The sequence below is a fragment of the Nyctereutes procyonoides genome, unplaced genomic scaffold (assembly GCF_905146905.1).
Source record: "Nyctereutes procyonoides isolate TBG_1078 unplaced genomic scaffold, NYPRO_anot_genome, whole genome shotgun sequence".
Classification (NCBI taxonomy): domain Eukaryota; kingdom Metazoa; phylum Chordata; class Mammalia; order Carnivora; family Canidae; genus Nyctereutes; species Nyctereutes procyonoides.
The window spans coordinates 62,204,736-62,221,346 of NW_026575146.1; the positions used below are offsets into that span (position 1 = coordinate 62,204,736).

Sequence of the window (16,611 nt, forward strand, 5' to 3'; positions counted from 1 at the left end):
TGGGAAACAAACAGGGTTGTGGAAGGGGATGTAGGGGCGGGGGGCTGGGGTAACTACTGAGTGATGGGCACGGAGGAGGGCACTTGATGGGATGAGCCCTGGGTGTTATACTGTATGTTGGCAAATTGAATTTAAATTTTTAAAAAAGTAATAAAAAAGCCTAACACTGTAGCTGCTTCCGTATTCTTATTGGTAATAATGGAGGCCACCAGATAAGAATATTACCTGCTTTTGTCTAGCTTTCTCTTTAACGAAATCCTGGCCTTGTCACTAGAACATAACGGGGAGGAGAGATGGGTGATTCGTGCTTGCGCCAAAAGCATAAGCGCCACCAGGAGGACAGAACCTGTTTTCACCTGTAACTACCTGGTTTCCTTCTTTTATTAGTCTGCAATTCATTTACCATCAGCAATTCTTTAAAGAGCACGTGGTGAGTTGAATTCTCGGGTCCTGACAAGTTTTGTCTAAACCAAAAATGAGGTGCCCAGCATCCAGTGAATGGGCTCAGGGACAGTGTGGCTTGCCCACCCTGTGTGCCACATGCTCTTGCTGTGGTAATGACTGTGGATTCAATTTGGGGACACACCAGCTGTGTTGCAAGGAATAAAGAGAGCCAGAACCCCTTAACAATTGCAGAAGGTACTCACATGGTTTTGGGGGGCATTATTAATTTGATAAACTAATTAGATTCTGCTTTGAAGTAGTTTGCCAGTTACTAATCTTGACATATAAACTTCTGGCCCTTGTTTATTTAAGCCAAGAAGTGAAACATTGAAATGTTAAGACTAAAGGTATGAACTCATTGCCTGCATTTGCCCCATTCTCTCTGCAGGGGGGACACAGCGCCTGCCACGTGCTATTGGGATGTCCCTGGCCAAAGAGCTCATCTTCTCTGCACGTGTGCTCGATGGTCAAGAGGCCAAAGCTGTGGGCTTGATCAGCCATGTTCTAGAACAGAACCAGGAGGGGGATGCTGCCTACCGAAAGGCCTTGGACCTAGCAAGAGAGTTTTTACCTCAGGTATTTCTGATTGCATTTCCTTTTTTCCTCTTTTTAAATAACTTTACAGCAAATTGACAAGACAGTCCTCTCACATACCAATGTGAGATGTTTTCCAAATAGAAAAGTATGTGGTAGCCCTAAAACTGGAAGCAGTCATAAATTAGATTAACATGAAGGACCTTCAGAATTAAAATTTAAGATTTGGAGATAATGTGGGGCCCACGCGGTAGCCGTGCTCTGATAACGCGTGGCGTGCATACTGACGTATGACAGCTTCCTAGCAACTTCCCTCACTAGCCCCCTGACCCTTCTGACCTGAGCTTACACACAGAGAGAGAGCCACAGATGGGCTGTCACGCTGAGTCACCCCCAAGCTGAAGCCCCGTTGAAGCATCCATGCTGGGAAGACCACAGCCAGCATCCCAGCACAGGCCTTGGTTGCCGCAGCTTGGTTTGAAGTGACCTGCCCGCACCACAGCCACCATGTGTCTCCTTGTGTCTGATTTTTGTTTTTTTTGTCTTTTATTTGAGAGAGAGAGAGAGAGAGAGAGCACATGAGTTGGGGAGGGGCAGAGAAGGCAGCTGACTTCCCCCACTGAGCGGGGAGGCCGACACAACACGGGGGCTCCCTCCCAGGACCCTGGCAGACGCCTCACCGACAGAGCCACCCAGATGCCCCTGCTTGTGTTTCTGTGATGTTGTAGGCACTGTCTTCACCCTTCTGCACACAGTATTCTTCCCCGCCTCAAGACTTTTGAATCTGGAATACACGGTGCATTTGCTCACAAACAACAGTTCTTATGAGTAATGTTAACAGCGGTGCATCATGAGGCCAGGTCTAGGTGTTCTTTGTTCTTTCTTTCTGGTGTATTTTCCGGATATTCCTTTCTTCTAAAATCACAGATAAGAGGACTTTTGCTTTGTGAGCAATTAGCAATTTGTCTTGATCCCTAGTGGAGTTTCAGGTTTTATAACTCCCCAGTAGTGGAATCAGAGTTACTTCCTCTCCACCTCCACCGTTTGATGCCAACAGGACTCATAACCCTTTTGGGGGCTACAGATCCTTCTGGGAGTCTCATGAAACCTCCCTCTAGAGAAATGCTTATTGCCCTTCACATTTGTTTAGGGCTTTGCATCATGTTTCAGAAGGTGTTGTTAGGAGTTCCCAGTCGGCAGACAGGGGCTCAGGTCTGCTGGGCCCCGCTTGTCCCCTGATTGCTGACAGGTGGGGCCTCACGGTGGAGTCAGTTTCTAGAACCACGCTGCCGGGTGTTGATACTTCAGTCCTTCTCACTTAGCTAGCTGTGTGCTCTTTTAGGACACGGCGCTTACATCCTTACATGATTCATTCCCCATGTAAGTGACAAGAGCTCTATGCTCTCAATTGATGGAGACAGCAAATAGAAAAGATTTTTGGTGCTTTAGGGAAAAACAAAAAGGCTCTCACTGAAACTTTGGTATTAATATTTCCCCAAAACATTAGGGTAATGTCTGCCTAAAGAGAAGTTAAAGGTACATGTAGCAGGAGAAGCAGAAGTTTAACTAAGTATTGGCTTAATGACTTCCTTTTGCTTAAAACTCTAAGGCCAGTGCACATCTGCATTGAAATGAGGGAGGTGTTTAAGAAGAGACATGGCATCCTTCCAGTTCTGATCGTTGCAGCCTCTCCTGGTCCTTTGGACTGATGACTCAGCTCCCTCCTGCAGTCTGTACCCCTGGGCACCTCTGTACCTCATCGTACTTTCTCCTGTGGCTCTCAGTACCCATGCCTCCCCACCTGCCATCTGACAGCCAGCTGCACTCCACAAGGTGGCAAAACAGGTGTCCTTATGTCCTGTCCCTTTTATCTGGAGGACGTGCGTCTGAGAACATTAACCACTAAACCTTTTCCCCAGGGCAAGGGAGATGCTTATGGTTCAGAAGATGTGTGGCTGTACATATGCAGAAGTTACAGAACAAAATTTGAGGGTGATACTCTTTATTTCTAGTTTCTGTCACTGAATGATGATTCTTTTAGATACTAGAAAACTTCTATAAAATCAGTGTTTCTGATTTCTGTATTGGATGTTACTTCCATTTTTCTGTTCAAGGAAAAAAAATGTCCCGAAGAAGAGGTTTTGTTGCTTTTATATTTTGAAAGAGGCCCATTGAGTGAACATTGCATCTTCCAGCATTTCTGTTTTCCTGTTTTCCCAGTTTCATAAACTTTGCTGTCCCTGCGGCCCACATGTCCCTCAGGAGCGGCTCCCATACCTGTTCCATCCATTCACGCACACACAGGAGTTGGACAACCACCTGGTCTGGGTCAGCTGGTGGATGCAGGGGGATAGAGAAGACTCTCACTGACAGGAGCAGTCTGTTTAAAAAAAAACAAAAAACAAACAAAAAACAAAAAAGGAAAGGCTTGATGATCTTAAAAGCATGGTTCTAGTGTGTGTTGCACATATTGCAGATCACATTTTCAAGAATTCTGACAAAGATACTTGTATGAGCCTCACAAACTTGTGGCTTCTGAGGAAGATTTTTAATAAGTGTCTGACTTAGAGAATTCTGACGGGTTAAAGTTGATGAATGAAACCTCTGCCTGGGAAGAATGGTATTTTTCCTGCCATCAGGCATTTACTCATTATTTATTGGAGTCCTCTGGTGCTTCTGCTATTTAGAGCCTATTTTGCATTCTAATCCAAAAGACACTTGAAAGGATACCATTGAATGCTAACTTCATGACCCATAAACAGTTTTTAGGAATTTAAAATGTGGGCAAACAGCTAAATTCCATCTGGAGCATTTTGCTTTTTAAAGTCGACAAAAGTAATATTTTCACGGCAGACACCCAGTTTTTTCCCCTGTGACCCTCACGTATCTTGAAGGACTTACTTGGGCTGCAAGCTTTTGTGTGGTGTCGGAGCACTGCTTGGAGGGCACCTTTTTCCCCATACATCCTCATCGTGCTTAGTTATGGAAGCCCGAGGAGGACAGGTGCAGAGCCAGAGTGTGAAACAGACCCTGACAGGAACGTTCACCTCATCGCCAGCCCAGGTTCCTGTCAGGCCATTTGTGGTTGTGGTGTCATGTCATCGTCTTTTGTTTTTCCGCCTTCACTTCCATGTGGCATTGTGTCATCATCTCCTTTTCTTTTCCCTACTTCACTTCCAGGGAGATCTGCTGAAAAATGGTCGGCCCTCTCCTGGCACACCCATCTGCTGACCTGCAAGCATGTGGAGTTACTAGTCCAGTAGAGTTCTTCCAAGTGTTGTGTAGACTTTGCAAGGCCAGAAAGAAATTTCCCATTAACTGTCTTACAGTTTTTGTTGCTTCTTTGCCATGATTCCAGCAATGGGAATTTCTGAATTTTACTGAGACATACAACATAATTTGCATAAATAGTAACTAAAATCTATTTCTTTAATTGAATTTTAGGGACCCGTTGCAGTGAGAGTGGCAAAATTAGCAATTAATCAAGGGATGGAGGTGAGTGCCTTAATGCTTGAGTTCATGTTGGAGGAGATAGTGGAGATTTAATTTAATTTATTTTTTAATGCTCTAAAATCCATCTGTTCCAATGTTACTATTACTACAGGCTACTGAGGCTTAGGGTTTTTTTTATTTGTTTTGTTTCGTTTTTAGCTACACTATTGATTTCATTCTGCTTAAGCTATTGTTGAATCAGGATCTTAATCACAGAACTTGGGAATTTCACTCATGTCCTGCAGCTTATGACATGCTCGCTGTTTTTGCCATTCAGCTATAGACAGATTTATTGGGTAATAGTTCATAGAAAACCAGAAGAAAAGGTCGTTCTGTGTATTCTCAACACCAGTATTGTGTTATTAAAAAAACATTCTGAGGAGAACTTTCAGGCTCAGAGCTGAGCCAGGCCCTCTCTCTACCTTTAATGTCTCAATGTGCTTTATGCAGGGAGCCTGCATTAAATAACGCAGGTCTTTAGGGTATCCTCGGGTTACCCTGGAGAGCTGGCTTCTGAGGAGTGGAGGCCCTGAGCCAGGAGAGAAGTAGGCAGGGCAAGGAAGCAATGCAGACACCTCTGTATATTGAGCTTTCATTACAGCAGTTACATTGGTTAGATATGGAATTTTGAAGAAAGATACTTCTTCCTTACATACCAGAGGCCACCATATCTTCATGGGCTTCATAGCAATAAAAAGAGATTGAATTTGTTAGCAATAAACACAGTTTTAAAAATTTACAAAGTAGTTGAATGGTTTTTAAAAATTCTCACATAATCATAACAATACTAACAGCAAATGCCTTAAATGATCTGTACCACATGCCAGGCCGTATATAGATGCTTTATAAAGGCTTTACCTAGTTTACCCCCATTTGTTCTCTCAGGCAAAGATTGTGTAACTAACTTACCCAAAGTTACACAGCGCTCAAGTGGTAGAGGCAGAATTTGAACCCGGCAGCCCAGTTCCAGAATTCTCATGCTGGTCATACTTCCAATTTGCTGTATCAGATCAAGGAATTGTGTGTTTTTGGAGAAGTGTTACTGTGCTTTGGAGAGAAGCATTACTACTTTGAATTTATATTGAGTATTCCATATTTTAAAAAGCATTTCCTGCTGAAATTTAATTATGCTTTTATCCGCAGGTTGATTTAGTAACAGGATTAGCCATAGAAGAAGCTTGTTATGCTCAGGTATGTAATGCAGCCACAAATTTAGTGAGGGTACCTCTTATAAATTATGTTTACCTTTTGTACAAGTCAAATGAATTATATATATATATATATATATATATCTGAGCAAGATTATGCTCATGCCTCTCCTAAAATCATACAAATGGGTTGAAATGAGTTGTTTTTGCTATTTGACTATTACCAGCTCTTATCACTGATTCTCTTCCATATAGGAATGTCTCTTGTCTGAATAATTTAAAGAACTATTAAGTTAGTACCATTCGTGCTGTAGCTATCTCTAGCTCATGTTGTATTTTATGGGTGTCAGTCTGAACCTTCACTCCAGTGTAGACAGAAGGGAGGAGGGCAGTAGGGTAAACGTGGGCCTGCTGTGGGACCATCCATATTTGAGACTCATTGGTTCTGAGCCTTCCTCCTGCTCACTGAAAGTTCCCTAACAGTGTATACAGTTTTCTGTTTTACAGAAAAATTCGTGTTTTACACAAATTAGTAGGACTTTGTATAGAGGAACAAATCTCCCATTTTTCTTTCCTCCCTTGTTTTCTAAAAAATGTAACTTCGTTTAGGGCATCCAAAGTAGCAAGAGAATTTTGTCCTACCTTTTGTGAATATTGGAAAGTACTTCAGCTCCCATTTAAGTACAGCAGTGTCATTAGTTAGGAGGGACGGCTAGAGTGCTCCCTGCGGCTGGTCTGTATGTATAAATTGCCACCTGTCATTGATGAGCACATGCCACGAATGAAGTAAATTATGCACTTCTTACCAGTGGGCAGCCGTAGACTCCAAAGAAAAAAATTAGAAGTATATTTGGCCATAAATCACACCATATGAAATGTAAAGGAACAGTGATGATGAGCATCCTGTCAGACCATAGTGGGATTAAACTAGAGATCAAAACAGAAGGATAGCTGGGAAATCACACCTATTAATGGTGGGATTAGTCTTTTTAATTCAGGTTAAGCAACGTATTTGTACATGACACATGTTTTCAAAGAGGATGGCTTAAGAGGAATTCAGTGTTTTTAAGCCAAAATTAAAATCAGCTCTCAAAATTTGTAGAAATTTATTGAAAGCACTGCTTAGAACAGCCTTTTAGCACTGAATACATATATGAGAGAAGAAAGATCTAAAGTCAATCATAAGTTTCCACTTTAAGAAAGTAGAAAAAGGGGCAGCCTGGGTGGCTCAGCGGTTTAGCTCCACCTTCAGCCCAGGGCGTGACCCTGGAGACCCGGGATCGAGTCCCACATCAGGCTCCCTGTATGGAGCCTGCTTCTCCCTCTGCCTGTGTCTCTGCCTCTCTCTCATGAATAAATAAATAAAATATTAAAAAAAAAAAGGTGGAAAAAAGAAAGCAAATAGAATTCAAAGTCACTACTGCTGACAAAATAAGATTTAGAACAGAAACCAATGAAATTGGAAATAGAATAAAAAAAGGGAAAAAAAACCAACAAAACAAAATAATTGACTCTGTAAGATCTGTAAAGTTGACAGACTTCACAGGCTAACCAAAGAAAAGACAGGTAAAAATCACCAATATCAGTTATACAAGAAAGCCCATCCCTAATGCTCCCAAGGACATTGAGAGAATGATAAACGGATACCATAAACAACTCTGCCCACAGATTTGATAACCTAGAAGAAATAGACTGATTCTTTGGAAGACACAACATACCAAAGGACACACAAGGACAAATAGATAATCTGGATAACCCTATGTCTGTTAAAGAAATTAAATAGATAATTAATAAACTTCCAAAATAGGAAGCACCAGACCCTGATGGTTTCTCTGGTGAATTCTACCAAACATTTAAGGAAGAAATTATATCAATTTTTAGTGATGTTTTCCAGAAAAGAGAAGCAAAGTGAACCCTTCCTAACTTATTCTGAGGCCACTATTACCCTGATACCAAAACCCAACATTTTAGGAAAGACCACAGACCATTATCTGTCATAAATGTAGATGTAAAAAATTCTCAGCAAAATATTAGCAAATCAAATCCAACAATGTATAAAAACAATTTCAATTGTTTGAAAATGTATAAAATGTAGGTATACAGTATTTAAAGAGAACCAAATGGGATTGTTTTATAGATTTGCAAGCCAGGTTTAGCACTCAGAAATCACTGTAAATCCATCACATCAACAGGTTAAACAGAAAAATCAGGTGATCGTATCAGTAGATCTGGAAAAAGCATTTAACAAAATCCAATGCCCATTCATAATAAGAACTCAGCAAACTATGATTAAACGGACAATTCCTTACTTGATAAGAACTTCTATAAAAGAGCCCACAGCTAGCATCATACTTAATGACCAAGAACAAGGCAAGGACATCTCCTCTCATTTCTCTTTTTCAGCATCTGCTAGAAATCTTAGCTAATGTAGTAAGACAAGAAAAAATAAATAAAAGATTGGGAAAAAAGAACTAAAACTTCCTAGAAGACATGACTGTCCATGAAAATCCCAAAGTATCAACAACAAACAACCCACTAAGCAGCAATTAGAGCCAGATTGCATGATACAAGATTAATATGCCAGCAATGAAGAATTGGAATTTAAAATTAAAAACATAACAGGATTTTCATTAGTACAAAAAAAATGTAGAATGCTTAAGTATAAATCAAAAAAAAATACAAGACTTATAAGAGGAAAACTACAAAACTGGTGAAAGAAATCAAGATGTAAGTAAACGGACAGATATACCATGTTCATGGATAGTAAGGCTCAATATTACTAAAGAGTCACTTCTTCCCAGTTTTACTTAGAGAATCAATACAACCCCAGTAAAAATCTCAGCATGTTACTTGATCTATATGGACAAACCAGTTCTGAAGTTCATATGGGAAGTTCAGAGACTTAGAATTAGCCAATCTAGCATTGAAGAACAAAGTTGGAAGATTGACACTACCCAACTTCAAGACTTATTGTAGAGCTACAGTAATTGAAACTGTGGAATGGACAGAAGAACAAACAAATGCATCAGTGGAACTGAATAGGGAACCCAGAAGTAGATTCATATAAAATAGTCATATAAGTAGACCCACAGAAAATAAAATGGTCCTTGACATAGAAGCAAAGGCAATTTGGTGGAGAAAAGATAGTCTTGAAAACAAGTAGTACAGAAGCATATGGGCATTCAGCGACAAAAAAGTGAACTTGGACACTGATGTTACACCCTTCATAAAAACTTAACTCTAGCTGGGCCACAGACCTAATGTAAAAATGAAAAACTATAAAACTTCTTGAAGATCACATAGAAAATGTCAGCATCCTTGGGTTTGGCGATGACTTCTTTAAGATATAACACCAAAAGTATAATCTATGAAAGAAAAAAAAATGATGTTTCACTTCATTAAAATTAACAACTTCCACTCTGCAAAAGACATTGTGGGGAAGCCACAGGCTGGGAGAGGATCTTTGCAGTATGCATCTGATAAAGGATTTATATCCAAAAAAGACCAGGGACTGGTAAAACAGACACCTCACCAACCTAGAAACACAGATGACAAGTAAGCATAGAAAAGATGCTCCACATCATACATCATTAAGAAATGCAAACACAAACAAGATACCAATTTGCTCATTTCCTACAAAGCTAAGCATAATCTTAGCACGTGATCCAGCAGTTGTACTTCTGTGTATTTACCCAAATGTGTTGGAAACTTATGTCTACACAAAAATCTGCACATGTTTTTTTAGCAACTCTATTCATATTTGCCAAACTTGGAAGCAACCAAGAAGTATAGGTGAATGGATAAAATGAGGCACATACAAGGGAGGCACATTCAGTGATAAAAGGAAATGAGCTCTCCTGCCACAGAAAGACATGAAAGAACCTCCAGAGCATACTGCAAAGTGAAGGGTTTTCATCTAAAAAGTTATGTACTATAGGATTCCAACTATAAAGCTAGTAGTGTATACTGTCAAAAACAGATTCTAGAAAAGGCAGCAGGGGACAGGATGAGTCAATGGAGCATAAAGGATGCTTAGGACAAGGAAGCTATTGCGTATGATTCTGTAGTAGTGGATAGATGACATTATACATTTATCAAAATCAAATCCATGATATATACGACATAGTGAGTCCTATGTGAACAGTAGGCTTGGGTAATAATTATTGATAATACTGATTTATCAGTTGTAACAAACATACTGCACTGATGCAAGATGTTAATAAGTGTGTGGGGGGGATCTTGGGAGGTTCGAGGGGATCTATGGGAACTCTGAACTTTCTGCTCAATTATTTGTAAACCTAAAATTGTCTAAAAAAATAAAGTCTGTTGGTTTTTTAAAGTACATTTGAAATAGGGGGAAAAGTGTACTTGGAGTCAGAATGGTGAATTTGGTAAGAGAATTATTCAAATGATGATTAGATTTCAAAATTTTAGATCAGTTCTTCTTGCATAAAGTTTGTTAAAGTTTTTACTTTTTGGCATAGGTAACATAATGTTTTGTTTCTCTAGACTATTCCAACAAAAGACAGACTTGAAGGTCTTCTTGCTTTTAAAGAGAAAAGACCCCCTCGCTATAAAGGAGAATAGAAGACACAGAAATCTTTCCAATGCCAGTGTAATAAATATACTTCTGGAAGTATCTTTCAGATCCACGTATGCCTCAGCACCTGGAATCCCAATAACCAAAGTGAAGAGCGAGTTCTCTGTATAGTGAATTGAGCATCTCGAGTGGACCCCTCTGTGTACTTTGTTCGAACGTGCATCACATCATATCCATTCAGATTTATAAAGCTAGTAGTGTATACTGTCAAAAACAGATTCAAACTTACATACACATTTTTAAATATTTCCTGCATATGAGGCTTTCTGTTCTTAATTTTTTAATGTGAATAATTTATATATTGCACACTCTAGGAAATAATATTGATTGTATGTCTACTGTGCTGCGATAACGAAATAAAATTATTTCTATATACCAAAAATGTGAAGTTATACCAAATAAAGTTTCTAAGGGATCATACATACATACATACATACGTCCATATATACATACATCTCAAACTGAAGAAGGAACTGATAGATTCTCTGAGTGAAAATTACCAAATATAAATAAAATTGGTGAAAAGAAAACTTGGATATTTTTCTCTTACCCCGTTCCCTTTGAACTGAATAAATCATTGCATGTTGGATTTGAGGAGATACCTACCCCCTTTGCATTGTATCAGGTGACCTCTGTGGTCTTAGAATACAGTGTGAATGTTGGGAAATGAGCCCAGTCAGAGCCTGGGGCCCAAGGCCTCAGGAGGCCAAGCGCAGGCCTGCTTGGAAGGGGTGTGCATGTAAGACCACCCAGCAGGTGGCCCAGCCCAGGGTCTAACAGCTCAGGGTTGTGGATAAAGAGTGGAGTGGAGCCTGGAGTGTCTCCTGCTGCCTAGCTTTTGCCCCTGGTTTCAGTAAGGACAGGAGGTGAACACGGCCACCCTGTCTCCCTGTTGTAACCCCTGGCCAGGCAAAGTGACTAGAAAGGAAGGGGCTCGGGGGCATGTCTGAGCTGATAGCCCCGCCTGGGAAGGGGACAGATACGAAGTGTGTGGGACACAGCCGTAGGATCAGTGTGCAGTGGGGAGAACTTGATAGCTCTCTATCTGAACCGATCGAGCTAGCTTTATTTTATCAGACCATACCACCTTCTGAGGCTGTGTCCGGGGCTGAGTTTGGCAGCACTGGGGAAGCCCCACTTTTGTGAGACGTGCTCCTCCTTGCTTGTAGACGGTGGGGGTGTCCACTGCCCTCCCAACAGTACACCATTGCTTTGTTGCCGTGAAATGACACTCGGCTTGTGGGTGACTGCCTGTTGTGTGCATTCCCACGCTCAGTGCCGGAGCTTCCTTGCTCTTGGAAAGCACACAGACTGAATTTTTAAAATCGTTGAAACTTTGAGGGGTTTTTTTGTTGTTGGTTGTTTTCTGCTTTGGGAAATTGAACTCTCCATTACATTTGAAACACGTTACAAGAGATGAGCATGGATTTGCTGTCTGCTGATGCCCACTGTGCCCGGCCGCGGGGGGTGGGGGAGGGCAGAGTTGGCGTCACCTTCTCAGCAGACCCTGCAGTTTTATGGTCAGCGCGCAGCTGAGTGGCCTCCTGTGGACGCAGTTTATGAGAGTCCACGTCCGGCTCTGCTGATTGTATCTTAGTGAGGTGCATGCTTGGTTACCTGATAAAACTCGTGCCTTTTGTTTTGTGCAGGATAATTTGCAAGTAAAGTGCTGGCCCTTGTTTTCATAGCGCTTTAAAGATTTCAGAGCCATTTCGTTCTGTCTGCGACACATCCAAACGCCACATGATTTTCACCACATGGGAAATAATTATGTTAATGGGGAAAATATTAAGTGTGTGCTGAATGACTTCTCTCTTCTCACGGACGCAGTCTGTTGCTGATTGAGTGCCGGTGAATTTCCTGCAAGTTCTGATTAAGTCACTGGAGTGTGTCCAAAAGCAAAGACATCTTCCCATTGTGACTTGAGAGCATATGGACTTTTTTGTATTAGGACGAGGGGAAAGCATCTGCCCAGTTGTCTATGTAGACGTTGGCCTTTGCCGGGGTCTTTCCTTGGGCACAGCAGCCTTGCTGGGGTGGTCCTGACGCTGGACCTGTTCCTGTGGGTCCTCTGGGAGGGGACTGCACCCGTGGGCAGAGCAGCTGCCCAAGTTGACCTCCTACATGCTGCACATTTGCCCGTCTTCACACAGAAGCCACAGGAAGCTGATGCAAGCTGGCAACGCGGTGGCGATCCCCACGTGTCCCGATTACGTTGGAGAAGACCTGGAGGGAAGATGCTTAACCAAGCGCAGTTCCAGGTAAGGGGAAAAGCATTTCACATCATGTCAGAGCAGGGGACCTGCTGGTCCTGCAACACATAGCACTCGTTAATGTGTAACTTCTTTGAAAGAAGGGGTGCAAGCCATAGCCGCTCAGACGAGAAGGGTGATAATTGCCTATAGAGAAAACTCAGATTGTCTTGAGTCATTTGTGTTATTTAGAGGATCATTTCAAGTTCATATTGTGTTAAAAAAAAAAAAAATAGATGGTTTGGGACGCCTGGGTGGCTCAGCGGTGGAGTGTCTGCCTTCAGCTCAGGGCGGGGTCCCGGGGTCCTGGGATCGAGTTCCACATCTGACTCCCCACAGGAAGTTTGCTTCTCCCTCTGCCTGTGTCTCTGCCTCTCTCTGTGTGTCTCTCATGAATAAATAAAATCTTCTTTAAAAAAGATGTTTTTCCTTGGTCCTTTTTTTTTATCCCCCTCTCTTCTGTCAAAAACTTGGCTTGTCACTAAGGGTCACTTTCCTGGCCACACTCAGATGAGAACTCTCTAGGTGGACCTGAAACAGTAGGGTATCACTCGCAGGTGTTGTGCTCAACGGCAGACACTTAGGTTTGTCGTGGGCTTGCCCCCCGCTGGCCCGGCCGTTGATCTTTTATCTCACTTGACCACAACTCTCTCCCTTCTGGTGGTAGGTCCTGTCATTGGTCTGATCTGGGGTCCAGAAATCCTGACAGGAAGGCACTCTAATATTTAATCATGCTGCTATTTCTTCGTCACCCACCGAGTTAAATATTTAATGTTTGTGTCTGTCAACATTATTGGGCTTTATCAAAACGGTGAAGAAATTGTTTTCTTGTATCAAAGAATAATTATACATTTGTAGCAAGCGAAAAAATAACAGCATTTTAAAGTTACCGGGTCAGAGAGCCACTTTTCTGCATAGGTGACACAGGCTACAGATTGTGTTTGGCATGTTGGGGATTGAACCCTCTGCTTAAAAGACCTGTGGGTCTCAGGCCCTAAAAACCCACCATCCCCCATACCATCCTTTGGACTTTCAGAGTCCTTCGGGAGCCTTCCGAAATGCAGCTGCCCCTTAGAGGGAGGGCTCCCAGTCCTCAAGCACCTGGCGTGCAGCCTTTATTGTTCAGGTGATGCTCAAGGCCGTGTGAGAGCAGGGCACCTGATGGGGAGAATCGATGCCAAGGACAGCCCAAGACCCGTACCATGGGTGGTGGGGGCCAGCCCTCGTGGCACCCGCCCCCGCAGCGCCAGCCTAAGGAGGCAAGGTAGGAGGGCAGCCGTCCTCAGCCAACTGTTCCCTGGGGGGCTGCGCAAGGCAGCGCGTCCATCCCCCCCCTTTTTTTTATCCCTTTTAAAATATACAGAAAACACTATTCTGCAGTCCATTTTGGTTCAGGGGGACACTGACGAGATCACGGAAGGTATGGATGTGGATGCGATGAGAGACCTGGGGCTTGTACCGTGTGTGAGGCCCCAAACACCCCCGGCTGTTCCCACGCACTGTAGTGTGTGCTCCTCCCAGCGCCGCAAAGGGAGAGGCTCTGGCGCTTGGCGAGCAGTTACTGGTCACTGCAAACAGCCGAGCGACAGCCCGAGGCGGCTGGGGTGTGCGTGCTTGTGCATGCGTGTGTGTGTGTGCGTGCATGTGTGTCCTCCTGCCTGATTGGGCCCATGGTGTCCTCGAGACTGGGGAGATACTGAACCTGTGCCTATCAAACGGTCTGACGGCGCAGGCTGCCCGCCCAGCGCTGCCTCCCCGCAGCCGGGCCGCCTGCCCACGTCCAGTACTCAAAGGCCAGTGAATGGGTCTGTCGGCGGCTGGACCGTGGAGGCGTTGCGTTCCGAGCCCCGGTGTCTCATCCCTGCACCGTGGGGTCCGCAGGGCCACCCTGGCAGCCGCGAGCCACGCATCACCTCCCATAAGCAACTACCAGAGTGTGAGTTTGAGGTCAGTGGTGCTACTCATTGAAGAAGGAAGCCGATGTGGCTGAGAGCACCCTGTCCTGTGGGGGCCGCATTGGGAACTCCTTGCTCTCTTCGGCCAGAGGCGGACTCAGCCCGAGGCTTGCCTTCAGTCCCAGTTTGGTCGGGGATTCGCTCTGCTGCTCTGGAAAGCACACAGGAGTTCTTCGGCCAGATTTCTTCTGGAATCGGTGATGAGACCCACCCCGGGCTAAGCAGCTCACCCCTCTGAGCCTGTTTGAGCCCCTGTCAGGGAATCCGGCTGTTGCTCATGATCAGTTGCAAAGACAGAGGGGACACGTCCGTGCAGACGGGCTCTGTGGGCAGGAGAACCGTCTTCCACAGGTGTGGTGGTGCCGCGTTCACTTGGTTTGTCAGGGGGAAGGTGGCTCGGGTGCGTTCAGAAACCTGGCTTTGACCCCGGGAAAGGGAGTGGGGCAGCTGGGCGCTGTCTCAAGGCAGATCCGCATGTGGTGCTGGGGCCTGCCCCTGGCCCGGTGCCACTGCCACTGGCCGCCCTGCGCTGTCCACGCACACACCTGAGGACAGTCAGTAGGGGAAGCCGCTGAGGCTGACGTGGAAGGTGGGCCGTCAGGGCAGGGCCTGGGCGCTGGTGGGCCCGGTCAGCGCAGGTACATGTCCCCGTACCCCCGAACGGAGCGTGGTTCAGAACTACGCTGGCCCCCAAGCAGCAGTCCCCGGGGGATCTCAAGAAAGTTGAGCCTCATGCCCAAATGCCAGGTCCACAGTACCGGCCCGGGGGGCTGGGGAGGGGCGTTGCCCTGAGACGAGCAGCCCGTTCCCGGGCCCCAGTGGCTGTCGTGTGGCTGCCACAGAGGAGATGCCGGGGACTCCGGCCGCCCGGGAGCGGGGCAGGCTTCCCTGCAGGGACCGAGGTGCAGCCCTGATGCGCGGCCCGGAAGCCGCCCTGTGGCACGCTCCTCGGACGCGGTGAGCCCATGTCGCCGAGTGGGATTGTCCGCCGCTGACGAGAGCAGTAGTGGGATCGCGGTGGCATCCCTGGCAGCTCGGGGCTGGACGCCCGTCGCCGTGACGTCTACAGGCAGAGGATTCACAGGAATCTGAAGATGGGCAAGTGTACTCTCCTGACCTTTTCAAAAATAGTCAGATCACTTTCACTTCCAGCCCTGGAGCCGAGTTGAATGAGACCTTTGTGCGTTTACAGAAAGTGAAGAGCGGGTTGGCAGGCCCGAGAAGTTCAGCCTCTCTTGGATTGAGTCACATTTCTCTTGAGTTGTCTATTAACACTTTCCTGAAACACACCCTTTTTATGAAGCTTAGCACTCGCTCACAAGTGGCCCTAATTTGAGCGTTTTGAAAATACAAGAGTTGGGTGACATAACATAGAAGACCGGAAGTGACAGCCCACATCTGACTTGGTGGCAGGATCCCCGGATTACCAGAGAGCTGTAGTTGCCGCAGTGGTGGGTGGCCCTCCTGGATGCTGGCACAGCAGGGCAGGTCTGCACCCAACGTGAAAACGTACTTTCTCCCTCTGGTCTTTGTGGGAGCGTGTGCATGGCCTGTGACCATCAAACCACTATTTTTTTTTTTTTTTAAGATTTTATCTATTTATTCCCGAGAGACACAGGGAGAGGCAGAAACATAGGCAGAGGGAGAAGCAGGCTTCCTGCGGGGAGCCAGATTCAGGACTCGATCCCAGGACCCCAGGATCACAACCTGAGCCGAAGGCAGACACTCAACCACTGAGCCCCCCCAGGCATCCCTCAAACCACTCTTATAAAACGACTGACAGTTTTACCCTGTCCACTGGCCTGTCCACTGTGCTGTCCTCCTGAGTCTAGGCAGAGCGTGTGACCTCTCACACGTATTTAAACACATTTGCACATGTAGCTAGGAACATTTGTGTTGACTTTCCCATGAAACTCAACAAAACCAACATTTTTTTTTTATTGTATCTGGTTTCCCCCAGGGAGAAGCCAGTCTTGGAAAGTGAACATGAGGAAGAGGAGTGTCCTGGTGAAGGGAGCTGAGAGGAGAAGCTACGTCCTGGCCTGGGACAGGTCCTACCTCTCTTGCTCTGTGGCCTCCAGCAGATGCAGAACCAGGGCCACATCCATAAGGAAAAAGACCTCATCTTGTCTATTTGTCTCCCGTGAGAACAGTTCCCCAAAGCTGCTGGCACCTGGAGAAGTTAT

General features: G+C 44.9%; 1 protein-coding gene across 2 annotated transcripts in view; it reads left to right on the top strand.

The window, feature by feature from the left end:
* AUH (AU RNA binding methylglutaconyl-CoA hydratase) overlaps positions 1-10,748 on the top strand; it is a 161,668-nt gene extending 150,920 nt beyond the window's left edge. For both annotated transcript variants that reach the window (XM_055310430.1, XM_055310429.1), the window contains 4 exons: positions 833-1,020; positions 4,423-4,473; positions 5,614-5,661; positions 10,128-10,748. In XM_055310430.1, the coding sequence (XP_055166405.1) occupies positions 833-1,020; positions 4,423-4,473; positions 5,614-5,661; positions 10,128-10,205 (365 nt within the window). In that variant the 3' untranslated portion in view covers positions 10,206-10,748. The remainder of the gene's footprint in view (positions 1-832; positions 1,021-4,422; positions 4,474-5,613; positions 5,662-10,127) is intronic.
* Positions 10,749-16,611: the final 5,863 nt, after the last annotated feature.